This window comes from Kogia breviceps, chromosome 14 (genome assembly GCF_026419965.1).
Source record: "Kogia breviceps isolate mKogBre1 chromosome 14, mKogBre1 haplotype 1, whole genome shotgun sequence".
Classification (NCBI taxonomy): Eukaryota; Metazoa; Chordata; class Mammalia; order Artiodactyla; family Physeteridae; genus Kogia; species Kogia breviceps.
Genome location: NC_081323.1, coordinates 30,064,985 through 30,088,584, shown reverse-complemented (window position 1 = coordinate 30,088,584; position 23,600 = coordinate 30,064,985). Strand labels below are relative to the sequence as shown.

The window sequence follows — 23,600 nt, the reverse complement described above, 5'->3', positions numbered from 1 at the left end:
TTTCATGGAAACAAAATGGGAGAGACACTGTTGTCAAATTTTTAATTTACAAAAACCAAAACTGAATTACCATCCCCTGAAAAGGACCTGTGGTGAACATTCTTCCAGTGAAATCTTGATAGTATTTTCAGGACTGCATGGAAGAGAGGGGAGGTGAGGACACATGTTGCTTCTTTACAGCTTTCTAAAGGGGCTAGCGTATTTTCATTCTGTCTGGTCATATTTCCAGTGCCGACAGTGTAAACCTCTTTAATCCATGGATTCTGTATCTGATAAGATGAGGATGTGTTTGGGCCAGAGAGGCTTGGTGGAGTAGAGCTTATGCTCTACTAGAGCTCTCTAGAGCTCCCAGAGTAGGAGTAAACTATCACATAGTCTTTCTGTGTATGTGTATGTGTGTGCATGTGTGTATGTGTGTGTATATGTGTGTGCGTGTGTGTGTGTCATATTGCAGATACTTATTTTTGAGAGAATGGTTCCATTCCTTTCTTCCTGCTCCTAAAATAAATACATATACAAACATATCATCTTTAACTGAGGTAAAAAGTAAATAATGAACTGGAAAAGTAACTTGAAACTTAGAGGAGAGGAAATAGTTATATCCCCCAAACATAAAGAGCTCCTACATATTAATAGGAAAAATTATATTAAATAGATGTTCAAAATGTATGTATACATAAGTCACAAATGAAGAAATGACACCTAGTGAGATGGCCTTTGACCCCAAACGGAACAGTAACTGCAGACAGAAAAGAGAAGAGGGGAGAGAAAGAAGCAGTGCTGGAGAGGAGAAGCCAGCCGTGGCAGGGGAGCCCTAGCCGGCACACGTGGCTGGTCCTTCCTTGTTGCAGCAGTGGGTCGTGATAAGGAGACAGACCAGGACCACCGTGGCCAGTGGGGCAGGAATGCTTGGGTGTGCCAGACGTGAGATGGGGCCACACAGCAGACTGAGCTTGTGACAGTGTGGAGATGCACTTACTACGTCACCCCAACTTCTAGTAAGAGCCAAAGAGTAGGTATCTTAGAAAGTGCCCTGATGCTGACAAGAAATGGAGATCAGCCAGTGGCTGAAAATGAATGAGCACAGGAAAACGTTGATGGGTCAGTGCAATGTTAATTAATCTCTGTGAATGGTGAGAAAGGCAGCAGACAGGCTCGGTTTCAGGTACCTGCTAAATTAGAACACTGTTTGTGTTCTACATTGTGTTTCTTTTTTCAAGAACTTGAGCCATTTCAAATAAAAAAAAAAAGGTTTTTTGTTTTGGCTACGCCCCACAGCTTGTAAGATCTCAGCTACTCTGACCAGGGATTGAACCTGGGCCTTACGGTAGTGAAAGCCCCAATCCTAACCCCTAAACCACCATGGGACTGACTCCCTGTGGGTTGTGTTTCTTAATGCAAAGGCCTGAGGGAGTCTTGGTCTTTGGCTCAGTGTTAGTTGAAAACACGTTTGGTTTCTAGGACCCAGTGTTGCTGCTGGGCGTGTGCCGAAGGGAAGTCTGCTCCGTGGTCGGTGATCAGTCCAGGTTTAAACAGGACTTGACGTGTGCTAAGGCCACCAGGTCTTGTAAATGAACCTGCCAGTGATTGAAAATTTCATCACCTTTTTGCCTTCAGAGGTGTCACACCTTTGCTTGTTCCTACTCAGTGCAAGCTGTTGAATGGCTGGACAGAGACCATTTCTTCCTGCCCGACCATATCATTTTTCTACCCTTTTCAGTGAATGACAATTAGAGAAACATAGCTTTCTCTAAAGACAGCCAAAGTCCTCTACACCTAGATCATTACAAGGCATTATGTACAATGTATGTGTTATTACAGAAGAGGTCTAACGACAATGTTGGGCAGAGGAAATTTAAATTATTTTCTGTTTTTAGGGCATTTTAGTCTTGGCAAAGATACTAGTTTACGTATTGTTTAAGTCTTCAAGTTTCAAAAGTAAGACACGTTTGGAGGAAACTATGGCTGATGTCATGTCTGCTGTTCTTTCTTATGGTACATAGTCAGGCTCTGAAAACAAATTCTTTCTAAATACTCTGGCAGCTCTTTTTTTCTGAAATGGATAATAGTTTTTTTTCTGAAAAATAGTAGTTTTTTTCTGGTTATAAAATTTTACATACTCATTATAAATATTTGAATAATATGAATAAGCAAAAAATAATTTAAGTGTGAAAAAGCTCTTCACATTCTGCAATCCTCTGATAACCATTGTTAAAATTTTGGTAAACATGCTTTCTGTGCTTGTTGTTGCTTAGGTGCAACCTCTCTCTCTGTGTCTTGTAGATACACACATAAACACAGTCTTACATGAACAGTTGTTATACATGGGCCGACACTGTATTTTTGACCTAACACGCCTTGGACATTTTTCACATGAGTAAATGAAAGCTTACATGATACTTAAATGGCCCTCTTGGGTCCCACTGGACTCACGCAACAAATTATCCACTGCGCATTCTTCAGGTTGGCAGTTTCAGGCCTTTCCATGCTGTCAGCAGACCCTGGCTTGGGGGGAGCAGGGTGGCTGCCCGGCGGCCAGAGGGGCCTTTGGTTTCTTATATGAAGGATGAGCGGACCTGACGGTGTTGCAGCTGCTGATGAGGCAGGGGACAGTGGGATGATTTTCTCGAAGTAAAGAGAGCTCCTTGGGGGCTTCCCTGGTGGCACAGTGGTTGGGAGTCTGCTTGCCGATGCAGGGGACGCAGGTTCGTGCCCCGGTCCGGGAGGATCCCACATGCCACGGAGCGGCTGGGCCCGTGAGCCATGGCCGCTGAGCCTGCGCGTCCGGAACCTGTGCTCCGCAACGGGAGACGCCACAGCAGTGAGAGGCCCGCATACTGAAAAAAAAAAAAAAAAAAAAAAAAAAAAGAGAGCTCCTTGGGAAGGGCCGTCTCAGTCTCTGCAGAATTAGCTTCACAGAAAGGCCGCCCTTTTAACCTGTCATGGTGGAAGGCCATTCCCCTTGCAAGCTGGCTCTGGTGTCCTAAATAAACCAACTCTGGGTCCTCTCTGGGGTTTAGTATCTATTTAGTTCCAGGACTTCTACCAGCTCTCTCTTATGGACTGAAAAACCTTGTGTTTCCAGGTGTACTTCCCTGCCCTTCCTCCATCACTTTCAGCTAACGTTAGATGTACTTAGGTAAGTGGTGCAGGAGCCGGACTGCCTGGGTTCGAGTCCTGGCAGGGACCTAACCTCTCTGATCCTCACCTGGTGGTGGGACGGTAGCTGCTTCCCAGGGCTGTTGGAGGTTTAATTGAGTTAATATATACAAAGCCCTTTTGTAAGCCATTATTATGCTTATTAATAATAATTATTTGACATAAGTAAGACGGCTCTCTCTGCCCTCAGAACCACTTTTCTGCTGCCTTACTTGTTAGAAATGGAGCGGGAGAGGTTACCATTTAGCTCCTGTTATATCTATTTCTGTCTCCAACTCTTTCCCTAGTGAGTGGTTTTGACTGTAATATAGGCCAATTCAGATAAGAAAAGTAGAAGTAGTTATGCATTGCCTTAAAAAATCGGATGAAACTTGATTCCTACAAAAGAAATAGATATATGAAAATATATAAACTTATGTATAAATTAAGCTCCAAGGATATATTGTACAACACAGGGAATGTAGCCAATATTTTATAATAAATACAAAGTGTAACCTTTAAAAACTGTGAATTACTATATTATACACCTGGAACATAATACTGTACATCAACTATACTTCATAAAAAATACATGTATATAAAACACATTAGATTTGAACATTATATATCATTGGTGTACATATTGTTTTATTGTGTCGGCACTTGGTATCCATTAAAAATAATGTTTTAGAGTCCTGCGTTTGAGATAGGTGTGTCAAAAGTGTTTAAAATAAAAATAGTTCTACTTTTAAAAACTAGAGCTTTAGGTATGTGGAGTATATCTTTATCAGAATCACTTTTACATGGGGACTATCAGTCCAGGATAACAAAGTGTTAACATCTTTCTGACTGCTAAGAATTTTACTTTCTGCACCTAGCTACCATATAGGTATAAAGAAATGAAAATAATACATCTTAGGAAACAAAGTGGGATGAATATAACTTCTACAACCTTTCAATTATACTAGGATTTGTTTCCTGTTCTCCTGTCAGATTTTACTTCAGTATCTACAAGGATGTTTTTGGATATAGGTAACAGAAAACCCAAATATAAACATAAATGATGAAGAGTTTTTTCTCCTATAGAAAGCGATCCCAAAGCAGGTGGTCCCCCGAGCCAGCTGGCACGGCAGCTCAGTGATGTGCCCATCTGCATGCTCTCCCCTCCCTACTTTGCCTTCCTTAGTGTCCTCTGCATGGCAGGTTTGTCCCTTGAGTGTCAAAATGCACTGCAGGCATTGCACCCAGATGGAACAACGTCCAGAGGCAGGAAGAAAGAAGCACTTCTGCTTTGTGTCCCTTTAAGAACAATGACCCTTTTCCAGCCTTCTCCAACAAAATTCTTCCCCTTGCTTGTTGACCAGCATTGGGTCACAGGCTTGAGTCTAAACTCATAGCTGTCAGGGGGCTATTGCCACAGTAATTGGCTCAGCAGCATCAGGTCCCACCCCCACGAAGGGCACACGGATTTGCTGGGTGGACAGTCCCTGAACAAACAGGGGCTCCGTTAGGAAGAGGAAGGGTCTGCCGAGGGAGTGGCTGGGCGAGGAGGCAGAAGGGAAACGGAGCGTTTGCTCCAGGCCACTCTTGCTTTCAGTTTAAATTCTACAGAGATGGAACAGTCCAACATGGCTGTAATAATGTGTGTAAGAAACAGTTATCAGCAGAGCTAAAATGTGAGTTCATTTCATTTCCTACAAACAGGAATATGTGGTTTACGCCCCCACGTGCTTCCAAAAGTATTATGTCGGTGTTCTAGGCTCCTCTTCCTTCCGTGGCGCTTGAGCGCAGAGGTACATGCACACCAGCTGTTGGCCCCAGAGAGGGCTGAGAACTGGGTGAATAGTGTGGAGCCCCGTAAAGTGGAGGTGTGGGGGATGCTTGGTTGAGTTGGTGAGTGTGTTTAAAGTGCTTGTTTTACTATACAGCATCAGTTGCACATGCACAAAACATTCTTTCACATCTATTCAGTACTTAAACCAACAACTTAAAAAAATCTTTGCTATCTGGCACATGACCTGTGCTCAAATAAATACTTTTGGTTGAATTAAGGGTGAAACTGACTGGGGTTTTATGGAGTGAATATGATGCAGGGGGAAGGGAGGTGATTGAGGAACAATGAAAGGGCTGATTAAAAAGATGGACCGTGGAAACCAAATTAGGAAGAAAAAAAGAAGTGAAGACTTCAGAGGGATCATAGATCATGACAGGGTGATGGGGTCATTGGATTGAAGGACCCAGGAAGGTCGAAGAGTTGTTGGAATTAGGGTTCCAGAAGGAGGGAGCGGGGAAGGTAGGGAGAATGGGTTCAGACTTGGGAGGCAGGGAGGTTAGAGGGATGCCTGGGCGGGCCTGGGGGCAGAGGTTGCGGAGGGGGCGTGGAGGACAACCTCAGTGGAGATAAGGAAATTGGGTATCACCTGTGTAAATGTGGAAATCAGTGCTGGCTATGAGAGCAAAGACAGTGATCCAGGCCCTGAAATCTTCTGGAGAGCATCCTGGGGGTGGCGGGGGGCAGGGGTAGGGGTGTAGACTGTGCAGCCACTGGAGCCAGAGCCTCCATCTGCTGTGCAGGTTAGTGTCCCCGTCCACACGAGGATTTTGTATTTGCATGTAATCAGCACAAGGACGTTTTTAGGTCTGCACATAGATGCATTTTCAGATGTGAATTTCTCTTTAATAATAATGATGATGATAAAAGTATTGAGTTACCACTGAAGCATAGTCAGCATACCTGCTGTCTTATGACCCGAATACCTGCTGAGTCTTGAAAGGGCTTCATTATGAGGACTTTACCTCCTCACCAGGTAAGTTCCAGGTGCGTTACCTGCCCTTGGAACAGCATTGCACACACAGGAGGTTCTAAAACCTACCGGCTGGTGTCAGAAAAAGGAGTCCCTGCCTGCACTCTAGTTAGTGTTGCAGAAACTTTCCGTTGAGGGAAGTGTGTATCAGCTGGTAGCTCTTGTTATTCGGACCCATATTGTCTGCTTTTCCTTCTTTGACGGAGGTGACAATGTGTTGTACTTGGGGCACCTCTTCACGGGCTTGCCGGCTCTCATGGCCGGTGAAACTTCTTGGTGATGAGTTGCTTTTTCTTCCCCAGCAACATTTTCACAACAACGGTGCAAGACAACCCATCCCAAACCTCAGGCTTACAGAGACCTTATGGCAACAAGCATCTGTTTTATTCCCTCACCTATCTGCATTGCTGCATGGTACTGCCCTGGCTGCAGGTTGCCTGGGGTTGGGTCCTGCTCTGCTCCATGAGTTTCCTCATTTCCTTTGTTTCTGTTTTTTAAATTTTTATTGGAGTATAGTTGATTTACAATGTTGTGTTAGTTTCAGGTGTACAGGAAAGTGAATCAGTTATACACATATCCACTCTTTTAAGATTCTTTCCCATACAGCTTATTATAGAGTATTGAGTAGAGTTCTCTGTGCTATACAGTAGGTCCTTATTAATTATATATTTTGTATATAGTAGTGTGTATATGTCAATTCCAATCTCTTTGGACCGAGACTACTTGATGCTCTCCAGCCACTGCTGCGTCAGGCTTCTAATGACTGGTTTTCCACCGCAAGTCGGGAGATCAACCCCAGATAAGTGTGGGTGGGCATTTTCTAAAGGAGTGGATGGAGGGCGGGAATAGTTCATGGCATTATTACAAAGTACTTAACGCAAGAGGGAAAGAGGGCGCGACATCGGCAGTTGTGAAAAGATGAAATCACCAAAATCTCATTAGCCCTTAAGTAAAGGCGCCATACTAATGACATTTATCTTTGTCAGTGTTTTCTGTCTTGTGTCTGACTCATTTATTTTCCTTGTACTCACTGTTTCTAAATTACGTTTTATTAAGTCGCCACATTTGCCTGGAATTTTTCACTCACCCGTTTTCCCTTTCACCAGCATGTGATCTTGAGCGTCATGCTTCAGTGCCAGTATCTAGGGAATAAAATAGCAAATGACACCATCTTCATCTACACGCAGATGTGTAGGCAGCGCTGGGATGGCTCTTGGCCCTGGGGAGGGTGGGGGACGGAGGGCAGGAGGATAGGGGGTCACTCCCTACCCCGGAGGAGCTGGTCCGAACCCCTTCTTCCTCTTGACAGTGTCCACCAGTGTCCCCAAGTCTGAGAAGGACGTTCCCTCCTCCTCTGGTGCTTTCAGGGTCTGCTGAAGCAGGTTTTTATGAGGCTGGGTTATGATCCTCCCAACTAAAAAGGGGTAAGATTGCTACTGGAAAGGATTATATGTGGGAGGAAGTGGAGGGACAGTTCCACTAGTTTTGGAGCATCTGCTGCTGAATTGGGATTAAGTGCTGTGCCTTTTCGAAAGGTCACATTAAGTGGGTGAGTTTCACATGTCATTGAGTTTTATGGCTTCACAGGTGAAGCTGGGTTATTCCCACCTCCTGAGATGGCCTGTGCCAGGAGCTAGGTAATTGGAAAACAACCAACATTTATTTACATAATGCTAACTACACACTTAGAAGCACTTTGCATATGTTCATTTTATGGGCACAGGAACCATCGTTGGCCACATTTCCCAGGTGAGGAAATTGAGGCACAAAGTGTTTTAAATAACTCGCCCAGGTCTTGTAGCTTCTGGACTTGAACCCAGGCAGTCTGTTCCAGAGGTTCTAACTTCAAGCTTTGCTATTGTCTTCCAGCTAGATGTGGGGAAATAATTGTCAGCAGGAGGCTTAGCTGGACAAAAGGCCAGGGGAGGGTAGCTTCTGGTGTGGAATATAGATTATTTTTCAGATATAATGGGAAAATAATAGAAATAGTTGATTGGCTGTTGGTTGGTTGTAAAGGAGATTGCTTTACAAATCCCAGAATGACCCCTAGCTCTGTAAAGCTGGCTGCTGGTCGCTTCTCTGTGGTCATTGTGAATGCACTTGCCTGGGTTTTGTGATGCCAGGCAGGCAGCGTGCTAGCGTCGGTGCCAGACACACCCAGGGTCATCACCTCAAAGGTGGTGTACAGCCTGAGCTCTGTACCTGGGAACTTCCCCTCCTTCCTGCTTCCTTACTGGCCCTACGAGGCCATGGGGAGGTTGCTGTGAGGTCATTCTTGGGGAGCCAGGCTACATCTTCCCTCGTGTCTTACCTGTCCTCTCATCCCCCTGCTCCTCTCCCCCGGGCTCTCCTGCACATCCCATCCCCGAGGGGATGACGTATTTCTCTATATTCCTGACCCGATTTCTGGTTTTGACTTCTTCCCTCTGTTTCTGAGTCCTTTGTGTAGCTCAGGTTTGAGCTGGAGACCCGGATGGGAGTCTCTGACTGGCCTGGTACCTTGGGCAGGTTACAGATGATTCTGAACCTGAGGTTTCTTTGTCTTGACCACACCTGCCCCATCCCCCTCACAGGATTGTGGTGAGGGTCAAATAAAATACAGTCATGAAAGTGTGTCTTTCAAAGCATGAATGTACAGTGTTTTTAATGTTCCCAACCTCCCCAGGTGGCCTTGTCACTCCCTGCTTTGATGCCCTGCCTGAGCTTCAGGCACTTTGCCCGTTACTTGCTTGTGTTCCTGTGCCCTGGAGGGCCCTGCACCGTATTCTCTTTAAATTTCCCAGCATTTGGCGCAGGGCTGTTTGGCAGGGGTCAGGGCTCAGTCTTGTTTGAATGAGCAGATGAAGAGTGTCTTTCGAAAGGAAGTTTGTGGTCATAGGCTTTTTTTTTTTTTTCCTGAGCAGTCTTCCTCCTATTTATCTTTGCTTCTCAAAGTTACCTTGTTACAAAGTAGACCTGTGATACTCCCTTGTGTTCCCTTCTGCAGGGCTGTGATCTCCCAGTGCCTGCCTTCTCCAAGATCTATGCTTTGTAAATAGTCATCTGATGAGTCTTGTTTTTCCAAAATAAGACAGGTCATGGAAACATTCTAGATTTTGAAGTAGAGATAGAAAATATTTGATATTTATTTTTTGTTTGTTCATTTAACAAATGTGTGTCAAGTACCTTTCGGGTACCAAACTCTGTTCCTGGGGCTGGAAATATAGCAGGAACAAAACAGATGTGATTCCTGCCCGTATGTGACTTCCATTCTAGTGGAGTGCCGGTCGGTGGAGAAGTATATGAATAAATGAGACAGTTTCCACTAATCTTTTTTTTTTTTTTTTTTTTGCGGTATGTGGGCCTCTCACTGTTGTGGCCTCTCCCGTTGTGGAGCACAGGCTCAGCGGCCATGGCTCACGGGCCCAGCCGCTCCACGGCATGTGGGATCTTCCCGGACAGGGGCACGAACCCGTGTCCCCTGCATCGGCAGGCGGACTCTCAACCACTGTGCCACCAGGGAAGCCCCCACTAATCTTGAGTGCTGTGGGTAGGGATCATGTGAAGGGGACTCCTAGACCAGTGAGGGGTCCTCACATGGGTAAATAAACTAGTAGTTATATATGTTACACCCTTCATTCACTGTGTGCTGGGTGACCTTGAGGGAGTCTGCTTGTCTTGTTGTGAGGACTTTAAGCTCCATCCACTCCTAACCCCCAAGGAAGACAGTGAATGGCTGAGGAGGAAGGTGGCTGCTGCCTGGACTCTGGCCTCATGAGGGTGTCTCTGTCTGTATGAAGCCCCTCAGCCTTGACGAGGACCCTCTTTGCTCAGGTCGCTGACACTCGAGTGTTTCTGAGGGACCGGGGAGGCCAGGGAAGGTAGACTGTTGGTGGCCCATAACCTTTCTGTGCTGTCTTGCCATACCTGTGTACCTATGTCCTCGGCATGGGGATGCTTTGCTCGCTGCGACCCATTCACAGGCGAGCAGTTGGCTGCCCACCCACCAGACTCTGTGAAGGAGGAGGTGGGTGAGGGAGGACATGCTTGGGGTCACGGGGGCTCCTCAGATTTCTCTGTGGAGGTTGTGTGGGGTCCCAGCTCTGAAGGATGAGAAGGAATGAGCTGGATGAAGATCAGGGTGGGGAACACATGTGGGAAGCTTGGGAGATGGAAAGAAGCCACGGTGGCCAGAGTGCAGGGCGCAGAGAGAGTGGTGTGGGACGGGCTTGGCCTTGAGTGGAGGAAAGCCCGCAGGGCCGCCAGGCTATGGTAAAGGGTTTGGATTTATTGTAAGCACCACTGGAGCCCGTTGGAAGGTTTTGAGTAAAAGAATGGTCTGATTTGGTTTATTCCATTTTACTGTTGACGGCAGTGTGGAGAGGGGACCATGGAGGGGAAGTGGGGATGCGGGGACCCTGGGTGGGTATGGGTGGTGGGCAGGGATGGGGGTACAGTGCCCGGTGGGTCTGTGGAGGAACCCACACCCCGGAGACGGACTGGGAAGGAGCTGGGAGAAGCCGGGATGGGGACTACTAGGTTTCGGCTTGAGCAGCGCGGTGGGTGGTTCCTGCGGAAAGAGCAGAAAGTGAGGGTGAGAACGAGAAGCCTTTAGACCCTCACTTGGAGCAGGGGCCACGAGAGCTGGGGCTGCAGAGCGGAATCGGGCGTCCTCAGCAGAGGGTTGACATTTCTCTCCTGATAACCCCAAGGATCTGAAGAAGGGTCAGGCCACTTTTTCCCATCGGCATGAGATCTGATGGGTTACAAGTTGTGGTCACTGTCCTTTGATTGTATATGATAGGCTGTTTCTTTTATTTAGTTCGTTCAAGAAACTATTGAGCTAAATGCTATATTCCCTGCAGGGTGCCTGATGATGCTGAGACACACAGGAGGTCTGTGAGGGTGGGGACTGTCTCTAACAGAGGAGACAGACCCTTCCATCAGAACTCAGTCAGGAGCTGCACCAAGAGTGGAGTACAGTGTGACACCATCTGTGGTGGGGAGGAATAGGTCTGTGGGCCCCAGAGCAGAGGCCCTGACCTGGCCTGGAGGGCTGGGGAGGTTTCAGCGGTCCTGGGAGCAGTTGGTGTTGGCATGAACATGAACAAAGCCCTCTCTTGGAACTGACACATCCTGCAAAAGGCACTTGAGGATTCCTCGGCAGCGTTGTGTAGCTCATGAGAATGGTAATATTCACATGGGTTAAGGATCCTGATGTCATTGTTACCTGCTTGGGCGAAGGTAAACTGGTTAGTTACTAGGAACTTCCACTGCTCTGTGCTCAGTGTTATTTTGTGGCAAGAAACAGAAAGTGAAATTGGCAGTTCCTATGACTTTACCAACACCTTATGTGCATTCTTTCAAAGAACCAGGGCAGATTTTTGCATGAAAGGTGCTGTGTAGTTATCAGAGGGAAGCAACTCTTTAGATTCACCAGCAAGAGTGTTAACTTTATGGAATGTAAGCATAGCAGTGGGTGTGTTCATGCGTATTCACATTAGGACCCTCCAAAGCTGATACGACTCTGTGATAGATTGAATAGTAACACACATTTTTTTCTTGAGTAATCTTGTAGAACTTTAAGGAAGCTGTTTTTAAATTTTCCTGAGGTTTCCTAAGGTGTATTCTTCCAGAGAGCTAACACCTTGGTCAGGACACTGCTGTAAACGCACAGACAACCTTGTCTGCTAAGGAACCTGTACAGAGGTGTGTTGACAGTGGGTGACTGACCGGAGCTGCAAGGGACTCTGGCTGTGTTGTCGCTCGGCCCCTGCGGGGGCCAGGGCTGGCAGTGGGAGTGCAGGGAAGCTGTTCTTGGGCTAAGTTCCCTGCACCACCTGCCGATCCACCCGCAGCCCTGGTTTAGCAACACTGGTGCAGCTGGGAGACACACTACTGGGACGAGGCTAGGAGCACATGGCGGGTCCACCGTGTCCACGCAGGGGTGGGACGGGTCACGTAGAAGCTAGAGGGACGCGGTGACGAGTGGCCCAGGTGGATGTGGGCAGGTGTCGCGGGAGGGCCTGCTGTCCTCTGGGCAGTGGCATGGGAGCCAGGAGGGAGGGAGGAGATTCTGGGTCGTGCGAGGCTCCTGGCAGAGTTGTTTCTCAGCCGTACAGACTCATCCCTCTTTATGGTCTGGGTCAGCAGCCACCTCTTCCATGAACTTTTACTTCCCCACCCCTAACAGGAAGTCATCTTGTCCCTCCCTGGACCCTCACTTACCCCTGGCCTTCTAGCTGCTCTGTAGGTGCTGTGCCCCCAGGCTCTGACCTTGAGGTCTGGGATGGGGAGGGGAGGTGCCCCAGGCCACCTCAGAGCTCTCCTTAGGTGGAGAAAGAAGAAGTGGACTGGAATACACTTTGCTTTGTTTTGTCTTATAAGGGGATACGGCTCGTTTTTACATTCCTTCATTTCTGAAAAGATTGTGAACTCTGATAATTGTGTAAGTTTGTTGTAAATGGGAACTTTTTCTTTTCAGATAACGTGGATGCAAGTGATCTTAAGCAGTTTTTTGAGACCAACTATTCTCAGATATATTTCATCTTCTATGAAAATTTTATAACACTGGAAAATAGTTTGAAATTAAAAGGTAAGAATTTCTACAAAATGTTTTTGATATACAAAGTTTTTTGTTTTTTTGGATAAACATTCAGGAAGTTCTGAGAGGTTGTGTGTGTCATGTGCCACAGTTACATGCTTTTAAGCTTCCTTTCCTGACAAACGCTTAGTGGAGCTGCAAGTTCACAGTGGTTGGTGTCTTTCCCTTGAACTTTCTCTCATACAGGCATTAACTGAACAACGAACAGCCAAAGGGAAAATAGGAGAAGAAACCCACAGAAGGCATGAGTTCCAGAGGCGTAATTTACTCAAAAAGAAAGAAAGAAAAGTAATGTATGCACACCATTTAAAAAAAATTCAGATTCCACTAAAGGGTTTGGAATGAAAACTGATGTGTCTGTTTGCCCAGACACCCAGTCTTGCTGTGCAGAGGCAACCACTATCAAAGTGCCCTGTATATGTTATTAATATACTGTGTTTATATGTTTATGGTTATGCCCATACATATTGGGTTGGCCAAAAAGTGCCTTTGGTTTTTAAGTAAAAATAAAAGACACGTTTTTCATTTTCACCAAGAACTTTATTGAACAAGGTATTCACCCTTTTGTTCCATTACCTTCTGCCATTTTTCAGGCAACTTCATAATTCCATCTTCCCAAAACTTTTTATCTTTTTGAGCAAAGAACTTTTCCAGGTGCCTTTTACAGTCTTCCAGGAAATTGAAATTTTGTTTTCATTAAGAGAATTTTGTAAAAACCAAATAAATGGAAATCCGAAGGTGCAGTGTCTGGTGAATATGGCACATGAATCAGAACTTCTCAGCCAAGCTGTAACAGTTTTTGCCTGGTCATCAAAGAAACATGCGGTCTTGCGTTATCCTGATGGAAGATCATATTGACTAATCTTGGATGCTTTTCGTCGAGTGCTGCTTTCATTTGGTCTAATTGGGAGCAGTACTTGTTGGAATTAATTGTTTGGTTTTCCAGAAGGAGCTCATAATAGAGGACTCCCTTCCAATCCCACCATATACACAATATCGCCTTCTTTGGATGAAGACTGGCCTTTGGTGTGGTTGGTGGCGGTTCATTTTGCTTGCCCCACAGTCTCCTCCGTTCCGCATTATTGTACAGTATCCACTTTTCATCTCCCATCACAATTTGCTGTTTTCCTTAACGTTTAAGTAGAGAATCGCATGCGGAAATACGGTCAAGAAGGTTTTTTTCACATAACTTATGTGGAACCCAAACATCAAAGCGATTCACATAACCAAGCTGGTACAGATGATTTTCAGCACTTGATTTGGATATTTTGAATATGTTGGCTATCTCCCGTGTGGTATAACATTGACTGTTCTCAATTAATGTCTCGATTTGATCTCCATCAACTTCAACTGGTCTACCCGATCATGGAGCATCATCCAGCGAGAAACCTCCAACACGAAACTTTGCAAACCACTTTTCACACGTTTGATCAGTCACAGCACCTTCTCCATACACTGCACAAATCTTTTTTTGCGTTTCAGTTGGTTTTTTACCTTTCTTGAAATAATAAAGCATAATATGCCAAAAATGTTGCTTTTTTCTTCCATCTTCAATAATAAAATTGCTACACAAAAATTCACCAATTTCGATGTCTTTTTTAAAATGCATGCTGATGTGACAGCTGTCATAATACAATCTAACAAAATTGTTTCAAATGGAGTTTAAGACAATTAAGTGCTATTAGATCATCTTCCGGAAAAAACCGAATGAAACTTTTGGCCACCCCAATACTTACGTGAAGTATTCTTTGAAAACCAAGCCAAGAAAGTCACGCTGCACATTCTGCTCTGTACTTATGTGGCAGGATAGAGTAGCCCGGGGAGCCAGACAGGTTTGGATCCTTGCCCTACCGTTCTAGCTGTTTCTCCTTGCACAGGTTACTTCATCTGTGACTCAGTTTCCTTCTGTCAGCATTAAGTGGGTTGACACGTGTCCTGGGATTCCAGGACAAAGCATGGCATGTGGTCCGTGGTCAGTAACTGTTAGCTGTCATTATCATCATCATCTTTCACTTTAATGTGTTTTGGAAATCCTTGCATGTTAGCACCTTTATATCCACCACAGTTTTTTAAACAGTTACAGTACTGCGTTGGACAGAAGTGCCATTGTTCTGAATGACTGACTTCTGAGTGACTGAGTCAGGACCACAGAGTTTTAAGGTTGGAAGGGGCTCAGGAGATTGGATTTTTCACAGTCATCATTCTAGAGTTGAGAAAACCATGTCCAGAGAGGTTATATCACTGGCCTGAGGTCACACAGATTATTTATTTAATTGTATAGCCGGAATTGCAACCAGGCTTCTTGATGCTATGTTCATAGCGCCTTCCCTGTACCAGTGGCTCTCAGAGCGCCTTGTGGTTTTTAGACTAGCAGCACGGGTATCACCTGGGCACTCGTTAAGTCAGCAATTTGTGTTTTAACAAGCCCTCCGCTGATACTGATGTGCTCTCAAGCTTGAGAAGCACTGTTCTATTTCATATTTCTTCCATTAAATAAACAACACAGATGATAGGTTGATAGATAGACATTGAAATGTCGTCTTTGACAGACAACAGACAGGCAAGAGCATCTTCTACCTGGGGCCTAGACCATCCATGCTTTAGCATCCTGAAGGGTGCCTTTCGCCCTTGTGGATTGTGGACCTGGCAGCTTTGTCTCCCTCTCCTGTTTAATTTTTCATTTATTCACCCATCCAGGATTTGAAGCTGACAATGAGCAAGGCACTGGGCTAGATTCCTGAGAGGAATCCGGAGACGTATCAGATGCTGAACATGCGTCATAGGTGGTGGTAGTTGTGGATGGGTCAGGGAATAAGCCATAGGCATGGTTCACCATGGAACAGGTCAGAAAGTAGATGTGTTGTCAGATATAGACACCGTCTGTGGCTGCTGATTTCCCGTAGAGTGCACGAGGGAGGTTTGGGGACGAGGTGGCCTTGGGGACGGAGGGTAGAGAATGAGCGACGGCAGGGTGGCCATCTTTGGGGCATGTCTGGGGAAAGCATTTCTTTTTCTCTCGACATCAGATGTATGAAAGAGCTTTATGCTTGCCTCGTGGGGAGCCTGCAGTTCCAGGTTAAGGCATTTGAACTGTGTTCTTTGGGTGGTCAGGGCTCTCAAAAACATTGGCTACTAAGACAGTGTCTTATAATGTGGTGAGTGAACCGGAGGGAGGAAGACCAGTTAGGAGGCTGATGTTATCATCCGTGTGAGGTCTTGGGATGCCTGCTCTAGGGATGTGGCAGTTCAGGGCAGAGAAAGTGTCAGGGGTCCGTGGGTGCACCGACCAATCGTGACATGTGGACGTGGGAAGAGGGGTCCCACAGGGGGAAGCCAGAGACGCTTTCAGGATGCTGAGTCTGGTTCCTCCGCTGCCCTTGCAGCAGAGGGAGCCCCGCAGGGGAGCCAGGTGTGAGGGACGAGAGGGTGAGCCCAGCTTTGGGCAGTCTGCGTCTGCGGTGCCTGGGGCTCACCTGGGCATAGGTGGGCTGTTAACTTATAGGGACTGGAGCTTGGGAGAAGGGAGGTGCAGTCATCCTGTTGCCAAGGGAGAGAGTGTATGCAGAGCAAGAGAGTGGCAGTCAGGGATTTGGGGGAATTCCTTCTTTTATTGGGAAGACAGAGGAAAATAAAGGGGTAGCCGGGAGGGTGCCAGGAAGCCTGAGAATAGAGGAGTTCAAGGGATGAAAGGTCAGCAGTGCCCACCAATGCAGAGAGTTAAGGAGCAGCAGGACAGGGAAGGGTGTTGTCATTGAAAGGAACGTTCTGAGCGGCCAGCGGCATCGGAAGGCAGACAGACAGGGATGGAGCAACGGGCAGTGAGACAGTGAGCTGCACGGGAGGTGTCTTTGGGAAGGTGTGAGGATGAAGCCAGAGGATCTGCGCGGTCCTGGGAAGGTTTTAGGGGATGCGTTTCCCTGGTTGCAGGCTGAGGAACGGGAGGCAGCAGATGGTGCCCCATGTGGGGGTGGGCTGAGACAGGGTCACATGGAAAGAAGAGGCCGTGGAGAGGAGCATGTGTACCCCTGGCTGTTCCTGTGAGACCTGAGGCAGAGGCCGAGCATGGAGGGGTGTCTGGGGGAGGCCACACAGCTGATGCTCAAGCCCTGCAAGGGGCGCTGCTTCAGCGTCTAGTAGGTCAGGTCACATGTGGGCATGTGCCCAGGATGCCAACATGTGTTCTTTTTAAACAAATTTCTCACGTTTTCCCCCTGTGATTTATAAATTGGTATAAAGCTTGAACTTAAATTTTTTTTTCTTGCCAAATGTAGTAGATATTTCAAATATGAAATTATGTGATTTTTATCTTGCTTCCTAGCTCTGTTCCACTTCACTATTTTTCACAGTTGTGTGGAGGAGAAAAATGTGATATTATGTACAATCAATAACAAAGAAAAAAATTAAAATCCATATCTGAAAAACCCTCTACAACCTAAAATCCTGTTTTTAAAAGGCCACCCCCTCCCCCCCTTTGCTCCTTCTATCCTTTAGGAACATGTAGCAGTTCAAGACCATCAGTCAGTTTGTGCTGCGTAACAAATTGCACAACAGACCATCCCAACACTGAGCACCTTAAAACAACTACCAGTCATTTAGCTTGTGGTTTTCTGGGTCTGTTGGAGAGTTCCTCTGGTTTGGGCTGGCTCACGCCTTTGACCAGCTGGTGGCAGGTGGCCTCATTCACACATGTCCTGGTTAGCAAGCCACTGCCCAGGGTGCCTTAGTGCTCCTCCATGTGACCCCTCTTCCCCAGCTGGCAGGCTCTCTTGGGCTCCTTCACACGGTGGCCTTAGGGCTCCACGCTCACAGGTGTGGAAGGCTTTTCAAGCTCGCTTCACATTTGCTGTCATCAGGGAGCAGAGCAGGTCACAGGGCCTCTCAGATTCAAGGGCTGGAGAAGTGGACCCCTCTTGTCGCGGGGGAAGATGCTCCACTGTTGATTAAAACTTAGAAAGCCTGGAAGCTGTGTGTCACCAGCTAGCAAGGAGCAGCTCTGCTGAACGTGGCCCTGGGCAGTCTGGCTCCGTCACCCACCTGCATCCCTAACGCAGGCTGCACAGCACCTCCCGGGATCTTTGACTGAATGTCTGTATGTTGAGGCTTGAATGTTTTAAGTTACCTTTCAGTGTAATGTTTAATATCCTAAAATTTGTACATTGTCATGATAACTGATTTTTTTTTATATATTCCAGGGAATAATAAGTCACAAAGGGAGGAGCTGGACTCCATCCTCTTTCTTTTTGAAGTAAGTTTTTATTAATTCATTTAGCTTTTAAGATTCTTGTCAAAAATATGGTATTTTAGATCTTTAATTTTACTTGAAGATAAGTAAAAATGATGGGCATGTATACCCTTCCTTCCTCTTTTTTTTTTTTTTTTTTGTGGTACGCGGGCCTCTCACTGTTGTGGCCTCTCCCATTGCGGGGCACAGGCTCCGGACGCGCAGGCCCAGCGGCCATGGCTCACGGGCCCAGCCGCTCCGCGGCTTGTGGGATCTTCCCGGACCGGGGCACGAACCCGTGTCCCCTGCATCGGCAGGCGGACTCTCAACCACTGCGCCACCAGGGAAGCCCCTTCCTTCCTCTTTTACAAACAATGCTGCTAAGAATGTTCTTCTGATTTGTTTTCCTTGAGGGAGAATTTTTCCTGTATGGGTACCTACATGGGAAGTTGTGTGCACATTTTAAATATCGATATTGCCAAATTGCTCTTCGAAAAGGTCATATAAACTTAGTTATTTTTTAAAAATATTTATTTGGCTGCACCCGGTCTTAGTTGCTACACGCAGGATCTTCATTGCCGCATGTGGGATCTTAGTTGCGGCATGTGTGTGGGATCTAGTTCCCTGACCAGGGATTGAACCCAGGCCTCCTGCATTGGGAGCACAGAGTCTCACCCACTGGACCACCAGGGAAGTCCCCATATGCAAGTTCTGAAGCGTGAGGGTAAAGCTTGCATGCTTGCCCCGCCTTGCCTTCCTCCCAGTTTAAGATCCAGAAGCAGCAGTTGCCTCTCCCCTGATCCCATCCCTTCTCTGCTCCAAAGGCAGGGCCTCTCACTGTTGTGGCCTCTCCCGTTGCGGAGCACAGGCTCCGGACACGCAGGCTCAGCGCCATGGCTCACGGGCCCAGCTGCTCCGCGGCATGTGGGATCTTCCCGGACCGGGGCACGAACCCGTGTCCCCTGCATCAGCAGACAGTCTCTCAACCACTGCGCCACCAGGGAAGCCCCCCTTTCTTTTCAAAGATGATTTTCCACAAGCATTTGTACCCCTAAACAATGCACCATGGGGTTTTGTTTGGTTTTGAGTATCATAAACATGGTCTCACCCCGTGCACAGTCAACGTTATTTCTAACCTTTATCTGTGTGTCTGAATCTAGTGCAGGTTCATTCATTCCATTCCTACTGCCGGGTCAGGTGGATGTATGTGATTTAATTCCAACATTTTGTCTGTAGATGGTTTTGGTTTTCTTGGTAGGTAGGCAGATCGTCTGGGAATAAAGGTGACTCTGGTCTCCTTGTCTTCCTCCACTGGCTCGGCCCTGCAGCGCGCTGATAAATGGGATTGATAAAGGTGGTCTTTCTGTTTCTGATTTAAAGAGTTTTGTTAATGTTTCATCATTAAGAATAATGTTTTCTGTAAATTTTTGGTAGATACTCTTTATCATAATAAGGAAGTTTGTTTCTATTCCTAGGTTGGTAAGATTTATGAAAAATCATAGATGGGTTTTGAAGTTTTCAAAAGTTTTTTTCTGCATTGATTAAGATGATTCTTCATGAATATTAATGTGGTGAATTCTAGTTCTGAGTTTTGGGAAGGCTACTGTTCGCATTTTTGGATCTGTGTTCACAACTGAGGTTGGTCTGGATTTCCTTTCCTCATACTGTTTTGAATGATCCTGTTACAAAGGTTTCAGGACCTGTTGTCAAGTGTCTGTTCTTTTTGTATTATATAAAATAGTTTGTATAAGATTGGACTCATCCGTTCCTGGAAATTTCTTTAGTCTTTCCTGTAAAAACCATCTGAAACTCGTGCTTTTTTGGTTTTGTTGTTTTTAGTGAGAGGACTTTAACTACTCCTTCCATTTCTTTAATAGTTTTTGGATTACTCTGTGATGATTCAGGTTTTATATTTCTTCTTGATTCTGGTTTGGTAAATTATATATTTTTCTAAAAATTCAAGGAATTTGGTCTTATCACCGGTTTTAAAACTTATGGGCACAGTCCTTCTTTTAAGAGTCATACATAATCCCTTCAGTTTTATCTGCTTTTGATGAATCTTCGCTGTCTCCAAACTGTTGCTATTTCTTATTATTAGAAGTAGTAGTGGTAATACAAGCATTTATGTTACACTTTACAGGTATAATTTTACTATCAGTTGCCGTTGCAGCAGTTTTAAGCTCTGTTCTCAGTCTAATTGCTGTTCCTTTAAATGCCTTTTCTCTCTGGCTTATCTTAACATTCTTGTCTTAATTTACTCTTTGTTTCTACCATGAAATGTGTAGTGAAAATTTCTTGCTTGGTATCTGTGTGCTTCCTGTATTTCTGGATTCAAATCTTTTATAATGTCTGTAAAATTCTCTGCTACTTTCTTCTCAAATATTGACTCTTTCCTCTTCTTTCTGGCCGTGCTTTCTAGGATTCCCATGCAAACTTCTTGGTCTGTCCTCCACATCCCTCAGGCTTACCTTCGTCCTCCCCACCCTGTCTCCTGGCCTTGTGCTCTGCCAGGCGGCCTCGGCTGTCTCTCCCCAGGGCACTTTCTCCATTTGGGTCTAATCCGCTGCTTCACTGTGCTACTGAGCTTTTAATTTCTATGTTTTAACTTCTTTTGGTTTGATATTCATATGTGGCTGGTTGCTTTTGATGGTCTCTTGATCCTTGTTCATTTTTAGACATTTTTATTTTCTGAAACATTTATCATGGAAGAGTTCATGCTCTGTATCTGATCATTCTTCTATCTGAAGTCTGTCTTTGGTTGTTGAAAGCTGTTGGTTATTTCTACCGTCTCTCAAAATGGCTTCTTTTCTTGTAGGTTTTGTGATATGATTTTGAGATCAGATTTCATTGGATGCAGATTTAATCTGCTTGAATCCTGTTTTTCCAGAGGGTTTGTCTTTGCTTTTGCAGGGGGTCTGGGAGTGCTGTTGTTTGGGATCACTTTGGCTCCACTTGAGAGTCCTGATTCATTACTGGCATCCAGGTTCAGTTCCTCACACCCACCTTGGGATGGGCACGGGTGTCTGGAGCGTGCAGACGTCCATAGATCCTCCTGTGTACTTGGTGTTCCCTCCCCTCCTGCTTCCTCTCTCACTGCTTTTTAAGTCCTTTGCTAGTTTCCCTGTGTCCTCCGAAGCCCAATAACAGGTACCTTTGCCGTCACTGTCCTGCAACAGGAAAGCCCATCAGAGCCTGTAGTCCTGTACCCACACGGAGGGGGTTTCAACACCTTCTCCTCGTGTCCAGAAAGTCTAGATTAAGGAGGGTGTTACTCCCCATACATTACCATCTACAGGGGATGTGTTGCCTCTATAAGAGAAAAAATATATATTACTCAAAGCTTCATAAAACCTTCATTTGGCACAGTAAATATGAATGAAAAATGAGCTTGCATTGCTTTTGTTTTTGTTTATGTTCTCTCTCTGTCTCTAGCTTCAGAAGGTAGGTTGTAATTTGTATGGTTCGTTCTGAGAATTAAGTAACTTCATCGCTACCTTCTACAAGTTAGTGCCACGTAAAGAGATGGTTTATGAGGATTTGAAGGTAACTACTTATCAAGGTGTAAATAATTGGGAAAGGCTTCCTTTAGAAAAAGTGGTATTATTAAGACATATTAAATCACAGAAGGGATACCATGTAAAGACTGTCTATAAATAAGAAATGGATTGAAAGAAGGCACGGAGGTAAGGGAGTTAAGAAGGCAGGAAAGAGGAGTCTAGGAGAGCTGCTGCCTGCTCTGTGAGTCGGGGCCGTTTGGAAGGGAACCTTTGAGAAAGGAAACAGTCATTGTGTCAATGTAGTGAGCTATCGAAGACATCACACTGCTCGGATGAAGCAAGTGGTAACAGTCAAGGCTGCCAGCCCAGTCCGAGTCTCCTTCAGGCAGCGGGTGGACCTTGTCATCTTTATGCTGGGTGGCAGCACTGTACCCCTCAGAAGCTGACCTCTAGCTGCCATGGCCTGTGGCTTCAAATCTCTGTACCACTTGGAGTTTCTCTTGTTGCTGGTTCATGGAGATGTGTGTCACGTCTAATTGAGGTTATGACTCCTTAATTTTACTCTTCTTTTAAAAAGATATTTCATCTGTCATTGCCATGTGTTTCAGATTGGCCTGTGAGATGATGGTGTGGGACCCCATCAAATGAATCAACATTGCTGACTTGACCAGAATGTAAATGTTTTACTCAGGCCATCCTGTTTAATCCTTTCCCTTGGAAATAGGTTCAGTCTTTCCAGTTCTTATCAATGGAAGGTTGGGGGCTTGGTTGTGTCAGGTGACTTGCCCAAGATTGCACATCTGTCCAATGGTAGATAGAGATTTAACCTCTGGTCTCACTCTAGAACCCATTCCTTAACTCAGTGGCAGGCTGCTCACCACTTAGAAGTCTCGATATTCAAGCTGTATTCCATGGGCCACCTGTACCAACATGTGCCTATTCCTGTACAGGTCATTCATTCATTAGACATGTTTATTGGGTACCTGCTGTGTGTCAGGCACACTTCTAGGTGCTGGAGGTATGGCAGTGGGATGGATGGAACGCCCTGCACGCATGGAGCACGTCTTAACGTTTCATGGTAAACTGAAGAGTCCACCGGTGAGAATGGATATGTCGGTGCTCCAGTAACCACCTTATGAGTCAGAAAACTCTGAAAGGCCCTTTTCAGAAGTGACACTTAGATGGTGGCCCTTGAGGTGGCTGCCTACATAGGGGAAAAGGAGGGTTGGTGTAAAAATGTAAGGCACCTGGTGAATGGGTTTCAAGATCAAATGATTCACTTGACTTCGAGCACCTTCTGCATTCAGCAGTTGAGAGGTGTTCATGGTTCCTGAGATTTGTTTTAATCAGGTGTGGTAAGACACACAGACCTGAAAATGATTGGCATGAAGGAAGATGTTATTACAGTGCGTCCAGTGCCTTAGAAGCAGGAGGCGTGGCGCGTCAGGTAGGGCCATAAAGAGAAGCCCCAAGGTGAAAAGAGCAGGCAGAGAGAGGAACTGAGCTGGTTTCTGCAGGAAGGAATGGGCCAGGCAAGGTCACCAGCAGGCTGAGCAGGTTAGGATTGGATAGTGTGAATAATTGCTGCAGGCTCTGGGCTCTGGGGGCGGTCCCCAGCTTTCAGTACCTGATCCCCAGGTGATGCGGGCAGGGGATCTTGTCCCAGAGATCCCATTAAAGGAGGTGGCTAAGGTGTGGATTTGGGCTTGGCTGCTTTGCATATTAAAGATGTGCTGACAGGTACTCCCAGGAATTCACTAACCTGGGAGGGCAGCTCCTGCCTGTGCAGCAGGGCCCCAGGTGTCAGAGCATCAAGAATACAGAAAACAAGAAGATACAGTTCTTAGATGTTGTTTCAGGCCATCTGCCATGCTGTATGTCATCCCCCCTTTGGTAGAGAAATGGGGTAGTTTGGGTAGAGTTTGATAGCAAGGCATTTCCCCAGCCTCCCAGTCCCCAATTAAAATGTGCATCAGCAGAATAGGTTTCATATTAAAACGTACACATATCCTGGCCTCAGAATGCTACTTATTCATCTGTTTTTCAAATATCACAGAGTTAGAAATCACAGATACACAGGACATTTGATTTCTAGATCCCTTATTTTTGAATTTATTTAAATTACCCCACCAGATTAAATAAACCCTGTTTTTTTCCTTCCCAGAGGCTGAACGGTTCTTGTTATCCTGTGAAGTGTGGCGGGAGCTGGTCTCACACTCGGAGTCCCTGGGGCTCCCTGTTTGGCTGTTGGGGTCACTCTGTGAGAGCACTGTCACCCGCACTTGGCTTGTTGCCCCTTGGCCTCTTTGCGCACAGTTTCACTTCTACCTCTTGGTTTATGCAGCCTGCCCTTTGCT

General features: G+C 45.9%; 1 protein-coding gene across 13 annotated transcripts in view; it reads left to right on the top strand.

The window, feature by feature from the left end:
* Nucleotides 1–23,600, top strand: part of RALGAPA2 (Ral GTPase activating protein catalytic subunit alpha 2) — a 285,244-nt gene that overhangs the window by 10,604 nt on the left and 251,040 nt on the right. For 12 of the 13 annotated variants that reach the window (XM_067013805.1, XM_067013802.1, XM_059038836.2 and 9 more), the window contains exons 2-3: nucleotides 12,406–12,516; nucleotides 17,718–17,770. In XM_067013805.1, the coding sequence (XP_066869906.1) occupies nucleotides 12,406–12,516; nucleotides 17,718–17,770 (164 nt within the window). Of the gene's footprint in view, nucleotides 1–12,405; nucleotides 12,517–17,717; nucleotides 17,771–19,069; nucleotides 19,101–23,600 lie in introns of those variants that run through there. The other variant, XM_067013806.1, reaches the window with a different exon arrangement.